This window comes from Astyanax mexicanus, chromosome 20 (assembly GCF_023375975.1).
Source record: "Astyanax mexicanus isolate ESR-SI-001 chromosome 20, AstMex3_surface, whole genome shotgun sequence".
NCBI lineage: Eukaryota > Metazoa > Chordata > Actinopteri > Characiformes > Acestrorhamphidae > Astyanax > Astyanax mexicanus.
Window position 1 is genome coordinate 3,273,586 of NC_064427.1, and position 19,596 is coordinate 3,293,181.

The 19,596-nt window shown below is 37.9% G+C and overlaps 1 protein-coding gene across 1 annotated transcript in view; it reads right to left on the reverse strand.

The window, feature by feature from the left end:
• The window catches only part of sgsm1b (small G protein signaling modulator 1b), a 29,412-nt gene extending 13,285 nt beyond the window's left edge, over nucleotides 1–16,127 (reverse strand). The window contains exons 1-11 of the mRNA XM_022680886.2: nucleotides 15,658–16,127; nucleotides 15,508–15,551; nucleotides 8,288–8,363; nucleotides 5,284–5,446; nucleotides 3,826–3,984; nucleotides 3,514–3,581; nucleotides 2,285–2,427; nucleotides 1,604–1,735; nucleotides 1,369–1,493; nucleotides 497–564; nucleotides 240–403 (exon numbers count right to left, since the gene is read on the reverse strand). Coding sequence (XP_022536607.2) covers nucleotides 240–403; nucleotides 497–564; nucleotides 1,369–1,493; nucleotides 1,604–1,735; nucleotides 2,285–2,427; nucleotides 3,514–3,581; nucleotides 3,826–3,984; nucleotides 5,284–5,446; nucleotides 8,288–8,363; nucleotides 15,508–15,551; nucleotides 15,658–15,664 — 1,149 coding nt within the window. The 5' untranslated portion in view covers nucleotides 15,665–16,127. The remainder of the gene's footprint in view (nucleotides 1–239; nucleotides 404–496; nucleotides 565–1,368; nucleotides 1,494–1,603; nucleotides 1,736–2,284; nucleotides 2,428–3,513; nucleotides 3,582–3,825; nucleotides 3,985–5,283; nucleotides 5,447–8,287; nucleotides 8,364–15,507; nucleotides 15,552–15,657) is intronic.
• Nucleotides 16,128–19,596: the final 3,469 nt, after the last annotated feature.

Consider the following 19,596-nt stretch of genomic DNA (forward strand, 5'->3'; position numbering starts at 1 on the left):
GCTGAACCCAGCCTTAGTGGAAATATGGAAATCTAAGATTAATATAAATAAATGGAAGCGCTAAATAAATCTGTGTAGATTAATATCCAGCACTTGTTTGACTTTGAAAGCTTTTCATTTTTGTTTTTAAGATTTACATATTTGTTTATTTAACTTAGCTTAGCTTTACAGGTCTCGCCACACACCCCTGTTCCTTACTAGTGTTGCATAATGCACCTTACATATAATTCAATGCCCACCTTTCCCCTCTGGGACCACAGGGGAGGATCCAGCTGGCCGTGTGGGAGGAGCCCCGTCTCCAGACAGGTGAGGAACTGCAGCAGGTGACCTCCTTTTGGGAAGCGGAACGGTGGCCTCTGGATCCCATCCTGGCTCACCAACACCACAGTGCCACCGCTGTCCACTGCAGACACATGACAGACATTCAGTGATACACTGATTCTGCCATTGTTTTAAAAAAGGACCTGAAACAGCGGTAAAGTCATTAGATTTCTACCTTGTTGATGGCAGTGCAGGTAGACAATTTCCTCGAGACGTATGGTCATCGCATAATCCCAGTACACACTGCAGGATAAAAGGCAGGTAACAGGCACTCGTCAAAAAGTAACACAAATACGCACTATACCATACTATTCAATGATGCAATAATTCCATGTAATCTAATATCTCTAGTATTGTATAAAAGTTCGCAAAAAATTTGCATCATACTTATTTTTATATTTACAAGTGAGACAGCCATTAAAGCAACATGCACTATGCAATTCATACTAGATAACATAAGAACTGGGCAAGATCTACACTGCATACGCTGTGTAACTCAATTCAGATTTGTGTCAAATCCAGCAACATTTAATCTACACCCACACATACACAATCCACACTTCTGCACGCTTCTGTATCTCTCAGCTTGTCCAGAAATGCATGTGTAAAGCGTGTCCTTTATATGTTGCTCTAAGCACAAATTCCACTCCCAAACTGTAGAGGGAGCCTAGGAGCCAGAAATCCTTATTCTCCTATAATACAGATTTAAATCCATGTTATTTGTTTTCAAAAAAATTAAGAAACAAATGAAAAAACGTTTACTTTAATACAGATTTCCCTCCTGTTGGGGAAACTTCTTTAGACACCTCCAAATTTCAGTCTGATATTCAGACAAACATTCAATAATATTAGGATATAATATCTTTCTGGGAAACGCAACATTTTCTGCTGGGCTTAATTAGTGTAACAAACATGTAAATTAAAATTATTAATAAATAAAGAGCAAATAAAAAGTCAAAATATTCTCATAAAATGTCTGGTAAAAATATAATAAGTTGTATTTTATGCTCATTTTGAGTATTTCATTTAAGATGCACTTCTCTCTACCTTTTCTCATAGTCCAGCTCTCCCATGTTGCCGTTCATCAGCTGGTTCGGTGTCCACTTCAGCGTCATAAGCTCTGCAGTCTGATGGAGAGAGAGGTATCCTGGGATTGCCTCCATGTCGTCTGTCTGCAGGAACAGAGCAGAACTAGCGTGTAATTCAGAGCTCATGAGTAAAGTCAACATGATTACAGAACAGAAGCAGTCCTGCAGTAACAGACTTTTATAATATCACATACTGGCTGGACCAGGACGTTGTTCTTGCCGAACAGCAGCGTGGCTCTGGAGTTCTGATGGAGAGATTCCACGTAGTCCCGGGCCCACAGAGAGGGCCTGTCGTCCATACTGCCGCTCGACTGCCTCTTCTGGATCTGCAGAAACGAGCGGACTCTGATTGTGGTGGTGTTCCTCATCTAAAATGAACTTATTCTGCATTCTGAATGCAGTGTACTGTAGGGCTGCAACTAATTATTATTTTGGTCGTCGATTAATCTAATGATAATTTTTTCGATTAGTCAACGATTATTTCTGCCATATCCTCCATCTCTAAAAAAAACAAAACAATAGAAACATCTAAACATAAGATTTAAAAAGCATTTAAATGTCTGGATGTTGTTTAAACGTGGAAAGTTCTGATTATTTTGTGAGAAAATATGTAAAAATCTGTTGTGTTTGGGCCCTTTTGGAGACACAGACTGAACAGAAGTTGAATGTAAACTGTGTATAAAGTGAGAGATTTACTCATCTTACATTGAGCTTCCTATCTCCAGCACTTTCTGTAATTCTGAACTGTTATAAATTAACGATTAGTCGACAATTAAATTTGTAGTTGACAATTTTAAATAATCGACATTGTCGATTATATCGACTAATCGTTGCAGCCCTAGTGTGCTGCATGATGAAGTCTCTGCGGTACTAACCAGAGCAGGGCGCTTGGTGGGGGAGTCCTGGCGGCAGTGCCCGCTGTGGATGCGGTGCCTCTGCACCAGCTCATCAGCTGAGGGGTCCGTCCAAAAGTGATTGGCTGTCTTTGCCTTGGTGTACTCCAGAGCGCAGGGGCCGACTAGAAAAGATATGCAGTTAAAGATGAATGAATATTGATGTGGAACAGCTAGCATGATGTAATTTGATGCAACTGTTACATAACAGTCTCAAGTCTCTCGCTTAAAATTTGCATGAAACTACAAATTTGAAGAGAACATTTTTAAATACTCAATAAAAAGAGTATACGAAAGCCTAAAATAAAAATAAAATTAATTTCTGCCCATCTTTTCAGCCCCACTGATCATCCAGGACACTTTGTAGTTGCATAATAATTACAGACTGTAGTTTGTAATCCTGTATCTGTTTCTCTGCCTAATTTATTAGATACAGCAGCAGTGCTGCTGGAGTTCTTAAACGCCTCAGTGTCACACAGAAACAGAAAAACATACTATAGTCTTGTTGAATTGTAGAACTAAAAGGTGGAGCTGAGAGTGTACAGCCACTCATTTATTATTTAAGCATTTTGAATGATGAAACATACAGCTCTGGAAAAAAAAACCTTTTCTGATTTTGCTATTTATAGGTTTATGTTTGAGTAAAATGAACATTGTTGTTTTAATCCATAAACTACGGACAAAATTTCTCCCAAATTCCAAATATAAATTTTGTCATTTAGGGCATTTATTTGCAGAAAATGAGAAATGGCTGAAATAAAAAATAAAAAAGATCTCAAATCAGACCTCAAATAATGCAAAGAAAACAAGTTCATATTCATAAAGTTTTAAGAGTTCAGAAATCAATATTTAGTGGAATAACCCTGGTGGTTTTTAGTCACAGTTTTGATGCATCTTGGCATCATGTTCTCCTCCACCAGTCTTACACACTGCTTTTGGATAACTTTATGCTGCTTTACTCCTGGTGCAAATATTCAAGCAGTTTAGCTTTATGTTGGATGGCTTGTGATCATCCATCTTCCTCTTAGTTATATCCCAGAGGTTTTCAATTTGGTAAAATCAAATAAACCCATCATAACTATACACATTTAAATCTGTCTAAATATCAGTACATGGTAATAACACACAATCACTAAATGCACAATTGCAGCTTTTGTTACAAATGACTATACTATGCTATTGAATGTGCTTAATGGGCTTCATAAGCTTACCCAATAGAGATGCGAGGATTGGACCATCAACAGGATCCCTCAGCAAACCTTCTCTCTCATAGAATTTACTGTAACATAAACATAATCTATGAAACTAATAAGTATTACTGAAAAATAATTATTTCCTAATGGGCATATCTAACATAATAATATAATATTTCATTATGCAATTTTTCTGCTTGTCTTATTGTATGTTAGGACTTAAGGATATAATATTCTCAAAACGATCTTAAAATGAAACACTCCACCATTACATTAAATCTGATTTCTCTTTCTAAGATCCCCCTGCAGATATAAGTATAGATCCCCAACCTGCTGTTCTCCACCAGGTACAGAACGATCTTGTCCAGAACCTTCTCGGTCAGCGCTGTGCGGATCCACAGGTGTTTGATGGCCTGGGGGGTGAGGCCAGACCCCCGCGGCTGCTTACGGATGCTGTCCTGGCTGGTCTGGGACTGGCTCTGTCTGGAACTGTGTGTAATTGGACACCATGTAAACATCCTCTAAAGCCACAGTATAGAGCAGGGGTCACCAACCTTTTTGAACCTGAGAGCTACTTCTTGGGTACCAATTAATGCGAAGGGCTACCAGTTTGATACACACTCGTGAAATTAAAAATTTTCTCAATTTACCTTTAATTATATGTTATTATTAATAATTAATGACATTCATCTATGTGAAGACACAGATATCAATAGGCAACACTATTATTATAAATCTCTGCAAGTGTTTACATTTTATATTATATTTTAATATAATATTACATATTATATTACATTATATTGTATAATAATATATAAACTATAGGCTATCTCTAAGCTAATATTAATGTAATATAATCTAAAATTACATCAATGCAACTGTGATTTAAAAAAAAAAAGAATAGCAACAAAAATGCTATTTTTAGACCAGGCCTGCGGGCTACTCATAAGGTCCTTGCGGGCTACCTGGTGCCCGCGGGCACCATGTTGGTGACCCCTGGTATAGAGAGTAAAGAGCCGTTGAACAGCCTGCATCTTATTTAAACATGCATTCAGTGAAGCATTAGGCATAGAATCATCAGACATAGAGGCGCATCTAAAAAAATCTATTTTGAGCATGTATTTCTTTTATTGTTGATGATTATGGCATACAGCCAATGAAAACCCAGAAATCAGTGTCTCTGAAAATTTAAATATTATATAAGAGCAATTGATACTCTTAGCAGGGTGTGAAGTGTGCCAAATCCTGCTGGAAAATAAAATCCGCATCTCCATAAAAGTTGTCAGTAGCAGAGGGAAGCTGTAAGATATGAAGTGCTGTAAGATTTTGTGGGAAAACAAAACTGCACTTTAGACTAGATAATAAAACACAGTGGATCAACACCAGCAGATGACAGACATGACTCTCCAAACCATCACTGATCATCAGTAAATTTTACATTTCATTTAAAGGAAATCAAGGGATCAGAGTCTGGAGGAAGAGTGGTGAGACACACAGTCCAAACTGCTTGAGATCTAGTGTAAAGTTTTTTACAATCAGTGAGGGTTTGGAGAGATTTCATTTTCAGCAGGACTTGGTACACTGCCCACACTGCCACAAGTATAAATTGGTCTTATATAACATTTACATTTTCTGAGACATTTTCTGATTTTTTGGGTTTTCAATGGCTGTAAGCCATAATTTCACATTTTGAACTGAATTACTAAAATGAAGTAACTTTTTAATGATATTCTAATTTTTTTGAGATGCACCTGTATATCAATCAATCAAGCCAGCATATAGACTCACTTGTTTTCGATGATCTGCTCCAGCTCCTGCACCTTCTTGCACAGATCCTCAGCAGGAGTAAGGACTTTCCCCACTTTGGCAAAGAGCGCTGCCAGCTTGTTACTGCGGAGGAAACCTGCCGCTCTCCTCTTCAGACCGTGCAACACACAGGCCTCCACCACAGCTGAGGAAAACATATCCGACACACACTTTAAAAAACAAATAACTATATACTCATTGAACAAAGGCCAATTCCTGTGTCAAAAACACACATGTGATAATATTTTAAAGCAACATTATATATGTTTCTGTATATTTTGATTAGGTGTCACTGCTGCTATATGTTTTGCATGTTGCTTACTGTGTAACATATATACTTATGTAACTCTTATGAACACTTGTAAGAACTGTGTAATGCGTAATCTTAGTTATATTAGTCTAAAACCTGTAATATCACTCTACCCGCCTTAGTCCACATGCTTCTATCCATTTCTGTGACTGTTCTGTATTTCTCAGCTTGTCCAGAAGGGCATGTGTAAAGCATGTCCTTTAGGGGAGATTCAACAAGTAAATTTACATCCCAAATGTAGGGGGAGCCCAAAAGCAAAAATACACTGTAAAAAAATATCTACTAACATTTTTATACATATACATTATATTTAATTATTATTATAACATTTTTGATGGTGTTGAGGAAAGTTTCAAAGAAATTTGAGTAGTTCTTTCCATAATCTGGATTAGAACATTACTTAAATATTCACTATTCACTGTATACCTGTAACTCTACCTCTTCAATACTTTACTTTAACTGATGCTCTCAAACACTTTATTAAGAGACAAGAAATTCAAGTAATTAACTCTTGACGAGTTTAGCACAGCTGTTAACTGAAAGCCCTTCTAAACCATTAAATTAACATTATTTACACATATTTACACTAAAGCAAATGTATTTTTCTTTCTTGCATATAAGACGTTTAAATCTGTATGATAAGGGCTGCACAGCAAGTTTAAATATATCTTATGAAAACATACACAAGCACTCTGTAATATGAACACTGATTAATTAGCACACTATCGCTTGCTGTCGATACTGAACAGCACAATATGGACACTCTCTGTCTCTTCCGCTCTCTTTTTTTTCTCTTTCTCTCTAATTATCTCTCTTTATCTTTATTTCTTTCTTTCTCTCTCCTTATCTCTCTCACTCTCTTTCTCTCCCCCTATCAGCCTATCTCTCTCCCTATCTTTCTCTCTCTTTATCTCCCTATCTCTCTCCCTATCTTTCTCTCTCTTTATCTCTATCTCTCTTTATCTATATCTCTCTCCTTATTTCTCTCTCTCTCTCTCTCTCTTTGTCTCTATCTCTCTTTATCTATATATCTTTCTATCTCCTTATTTCTCTCTCTCTTTATCTTTATCTCGTTATCTGTATATTTATCTCTCTCTCCCTCTCCCCCTCTCTGTCTCTTTCTTTCTCTCTCCTTATCTCTCACTTTCTCCCTATCAGCCTATCTCTCTCCCTATCTTTCTCTCTCTTTATCTCTAACTCTCTTTATCTATATCTCTCTCTCCTTATTTCTCTCTCTCTCTCTCTCTCTCTCTCTCTTTGTCTCTGTCTCTCTTTTTATCTATATCTTTCAATGTCCTTATTTCTCTCTCTCTTTCTTTATCTCTTTCTCTTTATCTGTATCTTTCTCTCCCTCTCCCTCTCTCTCTTTATCTCTGTCTCTTTCTTTCTCTCTCCTTATCTCTCTCACTCTCTTTCTCTCTCCCTATCAGCCTATCTCTCTCCCTATCTCTCCCTCTCTTTATCTCCCTATCTCTCTCCCTATCTTTCTCTCTCTTTGTCTCTATCTCTCTTTATCTATATCTCTCTCTCCTTATTTCTCTCTCTCTCTCTGTCTCTATCTCTCTTTATCTATATCTTTCTATCTCCTTATTTCTCTCTCTCTCTCTCTTTCTTTATCTCTATCTCTTTATCTGTATCTTTCTCTCCCTCTCTCTCTTTATCTCTGTCTCTTTCTTTCTCTCTCCTTATCTCTCTCACTCTCTTTCTCTCTCCCTATCAGCCTATCTCTCTCCCTATCTCTCCCTCTTTTTATCTCCCTATCTCTCTCCCTATCTTTCTCTCTCTTTGTCTCTAACTCTCTTTATCTATATCTCTCTCTCCTTATTTCTCTCTCTCTCTCTTTGTCTCTATCTCTCTTTATCTATATCTTTCTATCTCCTTATTTCTCTCTCTCTTTCTTTATCTCTATCTCTTTATCTGTATCTTTCTCTCCCTCTCTCTCTTTATCTCTGTCTCTTTCTTTCTCTCTCCTTATCTCTCTCCCTATCTTTCTCTCTCTTTGTCTCTATCTCTCTTTATCTATATCTCTCTCTCCTTATTTCTCTCTCTCTCTCTTTGTCTCTATCTCTCTTTATCTATATCTCTCTCTCCTTATTTCTCTCTCTCTCTTTCTTTATCTCTATCTCTTTATCTGTATCTTTCTCTTCCTCTCTCTCTCTCTCTCTCTATCTCTCTCTCTGATCCCGTCAGGAGCAGATTGTTAGGTGGAGGTGGCGGAGCTTGACATTTCATATTGTTGACACACTCGGATGTGATCTCTGCCTTCGGTCAGAGCAGTGAATGTCAATGGTCATTAACCGCCATTACCGCGCTGACGGCATGCCTTCACCACCCACTAACCACATCGCCCAGTATCCTCTCAGTACCCACGTCTGCCAGCGCGTGAGTCTCAGGCCTATTTATTCTTCTTCATTTATACTCAACACTTCCCACCACAGCGCACCATTATATCACTTTCATTACATACACACAAATAAAGAAAAACAGTCAGGATAGACTCAGAGTGGTCTCTGGGCTGTAAAAATATCCATCAGTAAATGTTAATGAGTGAGTCACGTCCTGCACAGCACACTCACAACTCACACACTCACGCACAACGCTGATGCCCACTCCACCATCGCTCACAGCTCATTCAAAAAGCAGCGAGATGAGGAGTCAAAGAGGTGACGGACTTACCGCAGAAAGATATGATGTGGCTGCTGTCTTCGTGTACGAATTTACGAGTTACCGCCTCCTCCATAATCTGTTTCACCTATAAAATCACACAGAGAGGACATATTTCACAGGTTTCACAGACCACAAACTCCTTTATATTAGTGTTTAGATGATAATTTTAGCCTTAATCAGTAGAGATGATTTTGTACTTTTATACTGGGGGGGGGAAAGAGAGACAGAGAGTTTTAACTAATATTCTCTGAATGCAAAGATATATGCAGAGAATTTAATATAAAATGTTGTGGCCTTATTTGTTTTGGCAGTTTTGATATTTTATTTTATTGTAGTAACTTTTATACATGTATTCGTCATGTTCTGCTCAGTTTCTCAAATAAATTGCTCTTAAATTCACTTTGCATGCATACGTATGGGCTTATGGGCATATGGGCTCCTCAGTCCCAGATGTAGTCCACCAGGTGAATGGTTGTTTCCGGTTGAGAGTACGCTGTGTGTGATTGGCGGCCACTTCTTACTGGTGTGTGCGTCGATAAGCGCTAAATATAAATGGTTGTGTGTAAAACGTGATTGTAAACCGTCCTTGGGTGTCTAGAATAGCGCTATATATAAGTGTATAAGTGTAACAACATCCATTTAACCTATATTAAAAAATAATAATTTCTTATAGGCACAAGCTACTTACACCTAGGTCTAAGTAACAGTTCTTTAAACTTTAAATTTACCTTATGATTAATCTAATTTATTCTAATAAGTTCCCAAAATAAAAGAGGCTGGACATTAGGCTTAACTACAGCACTAATGTATAAATCCCTGGCTCTAGATAGATAGATAGCTATATTTTACCAGCAAATAAGATGTTCCCAGTCATTAGTGTAAACTCCACTGCAAAGTCATTATACTGTAAATTAATTCTTAAAACATACTTACAATAGGAACACTGAAAAATATATGCAAACATATATGTAAATATATATGGAAATATATGTAAAAATATATATAAATTGAGATGTAAATGCTTAAATTAAGCAAAATCAGAGAAAAATATCATATAGCAAGAACGATTTATTTCCTTGAAATTAGATAATTTAACTTGCTGAGACTTAGTTTTTTGCAGTGAAGCTAAAGCTACGACCCAACAGCTTCTATTCCAAATGTACTTCAAGATAATGGGTTTTTCACACTATCTACAGCCACAGACAGGCCAATTTAAGACCAGGATGAGATAAGCTGGAGGACACCTTTAAAGACCTGACACAGATGACTGGAGGAAGCATGGAAATTACATGAGTAAACGTGACAAATATGACAAAAAGAGGCATGAAGGTGGAGTATAGACCGTGAGATAGGTGTGTGTAATATCATCACTTCCACCATGTATTATACGTGTTGAGATCCTGGCAGGCAGTGAGTCATGCATGATGGAGACCTGGCACAGGCTGGTGCTCGAATCCTGAACTTCCTGAACATCACTGAGAGAAGCTACTGTAGACTCCCAAATCATAATTACAGAGGCAGCAATCCATTTCCAGACTCTCCGCCTCAGAAAGTGATGGAGAATTAATCAGTATGATAATGACTGCATGCTAAGTGTGAGTTTGATTGGCAGGTGTGACTGTCACATGTAAAAAAAAAAAAAATATCACTTGAGAAAATTCTCGAGACAGGAGCGCTGACACCTTCTAACTAGTAATTGCCAGTTTTCTTACGAGTGGAAATTAGAATGTAAACCCTATTAAGCATTATACAGCTATAATATGTCCTCACTGAGCTGTACATTCTTCTCTACTATATATCAAGCATTTTACAAGCTATTTATCTAATCAGCCAATCATGTGGCAGCAGAGCAGTGCATAAAATCAAGCAGCTTCAGCTAAAGCTCCCCTCAATCATCAGAATAAAGGAATAAAAATGATCTCAGTGATCTTAGTTACTCCAGTAGAATGGAAGTAGAATAAAAAAAGAATCTTTGTAGCTAACAGAGAACATTATAAGAACGTTTAGCAATTTTTTTTAAAAAGGTTCCAGGATGTTTAGCCTGTAACATTACATTAATTGTTCCAGAAAACGTGAAAAAAAAAAAACATGACGCAATAATGGTTAGGATCACAAACGTATTAGAAAGTTTCTCAAATATAATTTACAGCTAGACGAATACTAACATTATGGTAACATTGCCATAACTACAAATATTTTAACTCTGAAACGAGTGATGTTGCAGTGGCATTATCAGAACATTTAAAAACAATAAATATAAGCCCTAAGAACATGAAGAAAACTAACTAGATTAAACATTTTCATGTTTTTAGAAATTGCTATACAACCCAAAAATTGTTAGCTGGGTTGTTGATGAGTTGAGGTCACCAAGGAATGGACAGACTTGATTGAAGGTTGGAACAGGTTGGAGCTGTCAGAAAAGCTACAGTAACTACAGTAAGTACAGAAATTCTGGAAATTCTGGTATAGAGATTTTGACCACTTTGTGCAACTCTGCTGAGCAGTAAAGCAACGATAGGCTACAGCAGCAGCAACATTTTTCTCAGCCAAGAACAGAAAGCTGAGGCTGCAGTGGCTCTAAGCACAGGCTAACCAACACTGGAGAGCTGAAGACTGTAGAAACATCTCACAGCCAGGTATAATGAATTTGGATTTCACAGAGAATCACAGATGGTATTGTCAGAATTGGCATCAACAGCCCAGTCTGGTGGAATGGTTATTTGGGCTGTTAATACCAATCAGGAATTTAAGAAATGTTGCTGACCATGTGCTTTCATTCATGACCACAGTTTACCATCTCCTTTACCAAGGTCATCCCAAACATCACAGTGAACATGAGTATGAAAATGTTCTTGAGTGGTTTCCCAGCCAATGAATCTGAATCCATCATTGGTACTGCTGAGGTAGATATTTATGGAACATCGGCAGCAATATCAGGCCAATCAGGCCTAGAATCTCAAAAGAATGTTTCAAACATCTTGTAAAATCCATGCCGTGAAAAATGGAGGGCCTACCCAGTTATAGTATAGTGTTTTAGTGACCTGTCTTTTACATGCCAAACATACATGTGGTCAACAAGTATAAAACAGGAAAAAATCTAAAAGTGACACTGAAAAGTGATTATTACAAAGGAACACATGGCAGGAGCTTCAGTTACAAAGCCTGGTCAACATGCCAAAATGTTTAACTAGGAAAAGTAAATAAAATTACCTCTGCATTTAGATGTATGGGAAGGACTATAAATAAACAGGAAACTGTGGCTGAAGCTGCACATTAAGGGAGTGTGATGCTAGCACATTAGTGATTAGTAAGGAAAAACAGAAAAGCTGAGAACACCAGTGCAGGATGTGCAAGAACAATCTGTCCACACTTACATAGCAGGAAAGATATTAGCGAGAAAGACATTACAGCAGGTCTGCAGGGTGAAGTCCCTCATTACAGTTGAAGACGAATGACCTTCAGAGAAGTACAGTGGTGTAAAAAACACAACACTGTTCTACAGAGATGTGGAATATGGTCAAATGTGTCACCATGTTCTCTGCTGCACAGTGCAAGGACAGTACAGGCCTTATCCAGGTAACATGTCTGAATTTTACTGTCCTGTCTCACTGCCCGAGCCATTAGTGTTGTCACCTTGTGTCTTGTTTGTAACCCCGCCCCCCTCGTTTCCTTCTCCAGGTGTTCCTCACCCTCCTCGTGTATATAAGCCTATTTGTTTCAGTGTTCCTTGTTGAGTCTTTTGTGTATTTTTATGCTCTGTATCTTTTGTATGTTTTTTGTAGTGCTTCTAGCTATTCTGTTTCTTATTTTTAGTTATCCCACTCTTGTTTGCTTGTTTTGCGTCTACTCTTGTTTGCTTTCTGTTTTATTTGCTGTAGATTACAGTTTTATTTAATAAAAATTAAAATCTACATTTACTGTATGTCCGTCTTCTCATCCCTCTGCCCATGACAGTATGGGTTACATGTTGGTCCAATGTGGCCCCCAACGGATGTCGGTGATGGGCCCCTTCAAGGTCAATGATATGAACAGGTGAGGTTAAACAAGGTCACCATCTGTGTTGTACTCTGTTAAGACTAAGGTGTGGCTTTAATGATGGGGTCCATTTGGGAAGCACAATTAGCTTTTAGTAACAGCATTTGTACTAAACTCCTATCCTAAAATACTAAAAAGAGCCCTTTTAGTGAGTGCTTTAGTGCTTACATCCACAGGGCCCAATGGGTTTGAATGGGGATTTCTTTTTCTGTAAATCTTATAATCTCTAATTGAACATTTATAGCAAAAATTTACTTTTGAGATTTTTTTCGAACTCAACACAGAGCCATAATTATACAAACATCCACATGAATTATTATTTTGTGAAAATGAAAGTTCACCAACATCCTGTAAATAATCAAGATTGGCTACAGTTGGCAGCCACTCTCTGTCCTAATGAAAAGGATTTGTTTGAAAGTAATCATTGGATTGGCCAACACTCAATACAATGGGAAAGTCTAATGAATGTTGGAAATGTCTTGGAAACAATGTCTCTAAACAACTGTCCAAGGAGGACAATGGTTTGGATGATCAGAATGTCCTAGAAAAAAAGCACCTGTTCCAAAACCAACAACTTCACATGGCCAAGTGAAGCCAAAGTAGGTTGTTTTGCTACAGTAAATATATATGTAACCTTAAGAACATTCTACCATCTCTTAAGCATGGTGGTGGGAGCATCATTCCTCAATAAAAGAAGAAAAATGGGCCAGTACCCACCTCCTCCACCCTACTCTAAATGAACAACACTGTACAGAAGACCCTGTTTCATCAATTGCTTTAACTATACAGGAAAATACATTTTACAGGCACCCAAGATCTGTCCAAGTCCATTTTGGCCCAGGCATCAGCAGCTGAATCATGCCAACAATCCACTCAGTAAATTACAGATGGCAGCATCTTCTCATCTCTCTTTACACCAACAGAACTGACCCACAAACCCCTGGTTTAACAACTAGATCTAGTCTAAAATATCCAGCAACCGCATCTGACCCTCTCTTCTTGCCCATCATTTCAAAAGGTATGTACACCTCTAGTGAAAAATGCCAGGCACAGGTTCCTCACACTGATGTTCCTTGGGCTATTGAGGTATTTAAGTTACTACTTTAAGTTACTACTTGGCAAGCCAACAAGCTACCCCAAGCTTTATAAGAAAACTGATGGGGAAAGTTGCCAAAAGTGTACAATATTTTTAACTCCATACCAAAATGATATACAATGATATACATACATATACATTTGTTATACATTTTTTGCTTAGCTGGTATATCTGCTAGGATGGTCCAAATTCAGTGTTTAGTAAATATTAACAATATATACAGTAAATGAATACAATATACATTAAAGACCATAATATATTAAGGCTATTTCATTCATACAGCAGTAAGAAAAGTGGCAACATAAAAAAGTGTGTTCAGGATTCAAACTATCCAGCACTGTGTTCTGTATTTGGGAACCAGCTTCCGGCCAAATGTTTCATTTTGTTCAGTTTTGGTTTCTCCATCCTACAGAACATGTGCCTTAAATTTCACTCAGTCTTTAATTCCCTTCGGCATTCATTCATTCTATTCTTATATATGGTGCCCAAGAAAGAAAGACCATGAATATGGCAGTACCCACCTCCCTCGCATCCTACTGTACACAAACAGCACTGAGCCTGCAGCAGGAGTCTATTTACTGCCTATAAATAGCTGTAATTATACAGATAAATAAGGCACCCATGATCTATGAGGTACCCAAGTCAAAGTACCACAGAAGACCAGTTTCTGCTGGTAGCTGGTTTCAGGTGTTCTTACTTGATATTAAATGTTAAGAAAAAAATTTCATCCAGGTAAAACATACTGTTATCTACAGTATAATAATAAACTAGTAGACAGGTTGGTCATGCTATCCATGCTGGAAAAGCTTGTTCAAACTTGGTACTACTGTTAATCTAGTGTAGTCAGGTTGATCAGGCTCGGTGGACCATATATACAGTTCCAGTCAAAAGTTTAGACACAACTTTCAATTCAGTGTTTTTCTTTCTTTCTTTCTTTAATTTATTTTCTACATTGTAGATTAATATTAAAGACATCTAAACAATTAATGGACACATATGGAAAATATGGAAAAAAGTGTTAGTCCTCCACATCAATCCCCTGATCTAAACCTGATGAACTGAGATGGTGAGTTGACGTGATTTAATTGAGATGAGCTGGAGCTTCCCAGAATGAAAAAGCAGCATTATTGTATATTGTATAACTATTGTTCAGCACCTCCAGGAACTCCTTCCTTGAAGACCTCTCACCAAGAGTGTGCAGATCTGTCCTCAAAAGATACATGTGCTACTTAGAAGAATCTAAAATATAAAACATATTATGGTTTTACTTGTTTACTTACTATGTTTATTAATTTTTGTTTACCGAATAATTCAGCATTGTTCCTGTATCACAGCCAATCACGCACAGCGTACTCTCAACCAGAAATGACCATCCACCACTGCATCAGGCACTGAGAAGTTGACCCAGAACAGAGTGCCAATTCTTTTCTGGGCATTTCTGGGCATACAGAGGGCATACTCTAAAAAAATTTCATACTTTTTTAGAATTTTAAGATCAACATGAAGATACAATCCAGATCTTCATGTTTTTGGACTTTGGGAGGAAACCAGAGTCCCCAAAGGAAACACACACAGTCACAGTAAGAACATGGATACAGACTTGAACCCAGGACCCTAGCACTGGGAGGCGAACGTGCTAACCACCAAGACACCATGCTGTCACTACTGGAACTAGTCTTAAGGTTTCTTCTTTTTAGTTTTGAAGGAGTTTTTTCCCTTGTCAGTGTTGCCACTCTAATCACTTAGATGCTTAATCATAAGAGGCTTGGACCTGTATCTCTGTAACGCTGCTTTGTGACAACATTTGTAGTAAAAAGCACTATGCATATACATTGTTATATATATAAAAATCTGTTAAAATATTTATTTGGAATACTATTGCTTTCAGTTTAAAAGAAACAATCTTAAGGAGTGCTACTTTAACCCTGGTAGATGTTATGCTTGATTATGCTTTATCATTCATCTTTAGTATTTTTCTCCAACCATCTACCGAAGGTTCAATGATACAAATGAACCCATTAAAGCTGTTGACATGCATGAGCTGGAGCTCTCCATCTCTCCATGCTGTTGAGTCCATGCAGCATCCCTCTCTACCCACCTCCTTCTTCACGCTGCGCAGCAGCCTCTGCCTCGTCTCTGCCTCTACAAGGTAAACACAACAAGCACATCACCGTCATCAAGGCCCTCCACAGCTTTCCTATAGCATGATCCAGTGGAACCAGCAGCCCTGAAGCCCACCGCCTCTTACCTCCCATCTTGCTGATGATGCCAGGCGTCGTCGTGCGCAACGTGACGGCCAGGGAGCTACTTATCCTTATCCTTCCTCCTGCTCTTTATCCTTCCTCTTCTGCTCCTTCTCTCCTCCTCTTCCTCTTCTTCTCCTCGGATGCAATGGAGGCAGGCTCGGTCACACACACTCACACTCTCTCACACACACACTCACACACACTCTCAGGCAGGAGCCTCGGAATTGTCACCGTGAGTCAGTGCTGCGCATTTCCCAGGGTGGGGCAAAACGCGCTCTGGGCGACGGGGGGGTTCAGGCAGGCCACATCAGGCAGGCACCCCCTCTTCACGACCACCACAAACACATGCGAACACCCCTCAGAAAAAAACCTTCCTCCTCTAAAACGTGACGATTCCTCTACCAGCTCTCGTGACGATGCTAAATCTCTTTGGCTTCCTATTCGCCAGCGCCTACCGTCTCCAATTGGCCCGGTCACCTGGCCACCTTAAATTCAGCACAGACTCGATATGCACCAGCTGCACTTGACTTAAGGTGGAACGGCAGTGTTCGAATAAAAAATAAAAAGAACCGGTGTTCCGTCGAGTTGTGCTACCCATCGACACGTGCTTCCTAAAGGCACTGAGCATGCGTTGACCTACAGTTATTAATTATTTCTCGTGTTTGTTTTTTTAAAGAATATATTTATATATATATTTTTTGTGCATTAAACAACATGGACTCACTCTCATTGCACAAAAACGCAAATGGAAAATATTATTAATAATAATAAATACAATAATTAATATTAAAATATATATATCAAAGAAATTTGTAATGACCTCTCACGGGCACAACTACGCAAACCGTACAATGATAGAATAAGTTATGCTCTTCAAAAATGTACATAGACTTCCACTGAGAACACGCTCTAATATGGTGCTTCGTGGTGTATTTTTAATATGGTGTTTATTTGTTTATTTTTATTTGGATCCAGCTATTCCTCCCTGGGGTCCGTCAGACATAAAACACACAGACATTATACATACACACAAAAATGAAAAGAAAACACACTCTACGTTCATTCCAAATGTGTACTAGAAACAAGAAATAAACATATGTAAGTGAGAAAAAACAAGAAGTAGAAATGAAATCTAAAAAAAGTAAATGAAATGAAACCTCACTATTACTATTAAAAATAATTTCACTACTCTACTTTTCACAATTATGTATTTAATTAACGGTCAGGAATCAGTTAAATAGTGTCCTTTCAGTTGTTGTTTTTTTTAAACCATATTTTATTATCAATTTTGAGCAGTGTACTTGGTGTAAATATGGTGTATTTTTACATTTAAATACACTACTAGGATAGCACGGTTGGACAGGGTAGCACAACTCGACAGAACACCAACCAAAGTGCAGCACAACCTGTGCACGTTGCGCGCGCGCTCCATTGGTTGCACGGAAAGCCAGTCCTGACGCATTCGCAGCTGCGCACGTGTTGACCACGCCCCCTCTGGTCTGTTTTTTTTACGTGAAGCTTTTTTACGTGGCGCACGCACACTATTATGTTATGAAGGCTGGAACAGAAAGAAGAAGGACTGCAGGCAGGTGATGCGTGATGGAGCTGCATGCTCAGCTCAGCACCCTGGACAGCAACTCGATCCAACAGCACAGGGGTTTAACCCCTTTATATGCTCCTATAACCTCCACCAAGGTTATCAGGAGGTTATTAGCTTTGTCTGTGAGGGGATATTCACTGATATTTCTACATTTCTGCACTGAAATTGTGAGTAATTTAGTGTGAAATGCCAGATTGTATAGACAAGTAAAGACTCTACAAGTCTACAAACTAAATTGGATGTCTAAAAAAAAGATTGTTCACAAAAAAAAATCTCAGAAAAGATTATGCAAAATAAGATAAATTGCTAAGTAAGTTGCATTTCCGTTTACTGCAGATGTGTGAAGGAATTTTAATGACACCAGTTATCATTTATTATAAACAGAAGTGGCATCAAACCTGCAGAAATGAGATATTTAATTTATTTCCTTTTTACAGACATATGCATATGATTTGTCTTATGTTGTACTGTTTGCAGGACAGCGATGCCAGGCAGGATGAACAGTGTCTCATCTATTGAGAGACACCTGTAGGGTCAAATATTTCCAGTCACTTATCATCTGTGCCAACTGATAATAGAATTGCCATTGCTTTATTAGCTGGACATTTTTGTGGAGGATAGGGAATTATAGGGTAGTATAAGGAAGAATAAGGTAGAATAGGGCTTTATACAGAGGAATAGGGAGTAGTTTATGAAGTACAGGGTAGTAAATAATAGCAAAGGTAGTATAGGGTCATATATGGAGACTAGAGACCTATAGTGTAAGGCAGTAAAGGTCATATAGGTTTGTATAGGGGAGTATAAGGTTGTGCATGAAGGGTATATAGTAGAATATGGTAGTAGAGGGGATGGGATAATACAGCATATTATAGTTTAGTATAGGGTAGTATAAGGTAGTATAGGGGAGCAAATGAGGCTATATGGGTATAGGGAAATAGTTAGTATAGTACAGTATATGTAGTACAGAATTGCATCAGTTGCCACAGCTGGTCAGTGACTAGAAACGACTGGACTTTCAGATAGTCTGATCATAAACAGAATGTAAATAAAAAAACAAACACAGACAGTAAAGCTGGATGATCCCATATACAGTTAATCCTGTATAAAATTGTGTTTATGACATAGTGTAGCTATAAAACAAAAAAAAGGAAATTAAGTAATAACAGCTCCTGAATGGCATTTACATTATTAAATAAAATGGCTAAAACTGTACTTACACTACGGTAAATTACATTTATTTACATTTTGTGTGTGTGTGTGTGTGTGTGTGTGTGTGGCATGAGAGTGCAAACAAGTAAGTGAGAGAGGAATGAAGAGATGTGAACTCAAGGTGAAGTAAACGTTAGCTGGCTAATGCAAACAGGAACAAATTACATCAAATTTAGAAGGAAAGTGTGAGAAGGCCACAGACCTTTTATTAAGACCCAATAGAACTGTGTTAATTTGTGGGAAATTGTATAATATGCCTTTAATACCTTTAAGACTAATACCTGCTATAATTGCTACAACTCCTTCCTGTATTGTGCCTCATTCAAAAAGCAGGAAGCCTGATACTACAACTCTAATGTGGGCTGGGCTAAACTGCTGTGGACTGGAAGATTGTAATAAAAAATAAAAATAATAAACAGTATATCAATATGAGATATAACAACATAAAACAAATAAAAACAATAATACACTGTTGAGGGAGGCTACATGAAATAGGGTTGATTATCATTTACATGACTCTATTAAGGAATTCAGACAAAATACAGCTCTGGAAAAAAATAAGAGACTACTTATAAATTAGGAGTTTCTTTGATTTTACCAAAATAAAAAAACTCTGGAATATAATCAAGAGGAAGATGGATGATCACAAGCCATCAAACCAAACCATAAAGTTATTCAAAAGCAGTGTGTAAGACTGATGGAGGAGAACATGGCAAGGTGCATTAAAACTATTAATAAAAACCAGGGTTATTCAACCAAATACTGATATTTGACTAAACTCTTAAAACTTTTTATGAATATTAACTTGTTTTTTTCTGCGTTATTTGAGTTCTGAAAGCTCTACATATTTTTTTGTGTTATTTCACAATAAATGCTGTACATGACAATACTTTTATTTGGAATTTGGGAGAAATATTGTCTGAAATAGCAAAATCAGAGAAACTGATTCAGAAACTGAAGTGGTATCTTCATTTTTTCCAGAGCTGTATTTGTTCGTCAGTTCCTCCGCCCACAGTATTAATATTTATCCTACCCGTATTCAGAAAAACCCCGCCTACTGTCTAAGCTTAGCCAGCGCAGAGCGGGACTGTGATTTGAATAGTCGCACCCTGGTTGGCTACCCCAGCATAGG